The 2,353-nt window shown below is 35.3% G+C and overlaps 1 protein-coding gene across 2 annotated transcripts in view; it reads left to right on the top strand.

Annotated features, from left to right (window-relative positions):
• The window catches only part of LOC117942563 (high choriolytic enzyme 1-like), a 16,945-nt gene that overhangs the window by 4,522 nt on the left and 10,070 nt on the right, over positions 1-2,353 (top strand). For both annotated transcript variants that reach the window (XM_034868115.1, XM_034868106.1), the window contains exon 2: positions 420-429. In XM_034868115.1, the coding sequence (XP_034724006.1) occupies positions 420-429 (10 nt within the window). The remainder of the gene's footprint in view (positions 1-419; positions 430-2,353) is intronic.

The following is a 2,353-nucleotide window of genomic DNA, read 5'->3' as shown; positions in this document are numbered from 1 at the left end:
GGTTTGCTGTGTGATGAGTGTTCAGGTACAGCACATGAATTGTTTCATTGACCTCAGCTGTTTTTGTAAATTATAAATTAAACCATATTTACGTGCTGTCGTTTTGTCTTTTTGTAGAAAAACGACAGAGGAAAATAATAGGAAGACCTGTTTTTGTCCAAAATACATGGATAAAATAAAAAGAACACCTGTGAAGTATAATGAAATGCAGCCTCTGATGTTTTGTCCAAAATGAAGTGGACTAAATAATAAGAACACCTTGCAGTGTAATGAAATGAGATGCATCCTCTGAGATTTTATAAAAAAAAAAAGACATGGACAAAATTAAAAGAATACTTTACAATCTAAGGAAGTCTATTACTAAATGATTACAAATGGCCATAATGTGGAACAAGTACTTTTTTCGCAAAGGTAGACAGTGACTGCAGCAGAAGAAAAATACTGTAGTAATTTTTATTTATTTATTATTACCTGTTATGTAACTTCCAATTATGGGACTCTTGTGTGCTTGAGTTCTTGACCACTGACAATGTCCTTTAACACTTATGGCTCAGAGTGGGGAACCTTCAGAGCATTTCTTTCTTTCTTTTTTTAAAGATGTTTTTGCAGTCAAAATGTTTTATAAAGCTGAATGTTACATAAATGAAAATGGAAAATGGATTTTGCATGTTGTCATTTTGTTTACATATTTGTTCATATTCAATACATTCTTGTCCCATGAAAACACTAATTAACCAACAAGAATAACATTAGTTTATTCAACAACACTAACATTACTATAAATATATACTGTATTAGTATTTGCCCAATGTTGAATACACCAAAATTAATTAAATGAACTAACAACAAACATATAAGTTCAACATATAAGTTCAACAAGATGCAAATGAGTTGAATGCAAATACTAGCCTAACATGTTCAACCAACACATGTATGCTATGTTCAAATAATATGATACAGGTGGTTTGACTTAACTTGGCTTGTATAGGGGCGGCTGTGGCTCAGTGGTAGAGCGGTTGCCTGCAAATCGGAAGGTTGGTGGTTCGATTCCTGCCCCTGCAGTCATTGTTCAAGTGTCCTTGGGCAAGACACTGAACCCCGAGTTGCCCCCGGTACTGCGCGTCGGAGTGTGAATGTGTGTGAATGTTTGTCTGATGAGCAGGTGGCACCTTGTACGGCAGCCCCGGCCGAAGTGTATGAATGGTGAATGTTTCCTGTCGATGTAAAAGCGCTTTGAGCAGTTGTTAAGACTGGAAAAGTGCTAAATAAATACAGCACATTTACATTACATTTACATATATAGGTGGCATGATGTATTGATTTTTTGAGTGTGTTGTATGGGATGGTACAATCTTTTACAGGGTTGTATGTTGTCTTTTCAGAAATAAAAAGTGACTTATTGGCACAGGTGTGTGTGAAACCATATGTTTGGCGTTCCAAGAAAAAAGCCTTATCAACTACATACAGTGCAGCATGTTTAATGACCTGTGTGTAGTGTGTGTGCGCTGGGATCTGTCTAGGAAGGCCATTAACGTGAGAATGCTGGAAATTTTAACATGGCTTTTCACTGACTTCTGTTGACCTTGTTTTTGGCTTAAATCTTTTCTTATGGTGACTGCTAGTACAACAGTTCTATCTTCTCAAAGCAGGTAATTTTCTCATTTGCGACAATGCCATTGGACACTTCATTTCTTTATAGGTAAGCATTTAAGCAAATTTGATCAAATTTGGAATGAAAGCAGATTTGTTAAGCACATAATGCATTTCTGGTTTTGCTTGTACGTGGCATCACTTTGCCTCATTTTCTCTTGATTCCCTGTTGAATAAAAAGGAGGAATTTTTTCAAAGATATAAATGAATATGTGTACAAAGACACAAACACACACACACACAGTTGACAACCATCACAACACCCCTGTTTTAATGTCAGGCCCCACGCTTTACAGGTTTCCTTTCTTTTTCTAGAGTTGTTTTTATTAATTTATATGCCTTCCACTGCAGAATATAATCTTACTAACTATGTAACTAGTATTATAAGTTTAGTTTTTTTTAACTATTTGTATTTCCTTTCATTTTTCTACTTCTGTTTCATCTTTTGATGTTTGGTTGTTAACTTCTGGTACGATCTGATCTGTCATGTATTTGGTCCGTTGTTTGTTTACATGTTTGGGAAATGTATGATATTTTGTGGAACACAAGAAAAACTCTCACTAACTGAAGTATGTAATTTAATAATGCCCTAAGTCACAAATAAACATACACTGTACATCACAGAAGTATGTCTGAATAACAGGAGACATGCATGCACATAAAGGTATGTTCATGGTTCCTGTCTGTATCTGTACTGTAAAGG

This window comes from Etheostoma cragini, chromosome 1 (genome assembly GCF_013103735.1).
Source record: "Etheostoma cragini isolate CJK2018 chromosome 1, CSU_Ecrag_1.0, whole genome shotgun sequence".
NCBI lineage: Eukaryota > Metazoa > Chordata > Actinopteri > Perciformes > Percidae > Etheostoma > Etheostoma cragini.
The sequence above is the reverse complement of the archived record's forward strand: the minus strand, read 5'-3'. Positions and strand labels throughout refer to the sequence as shown.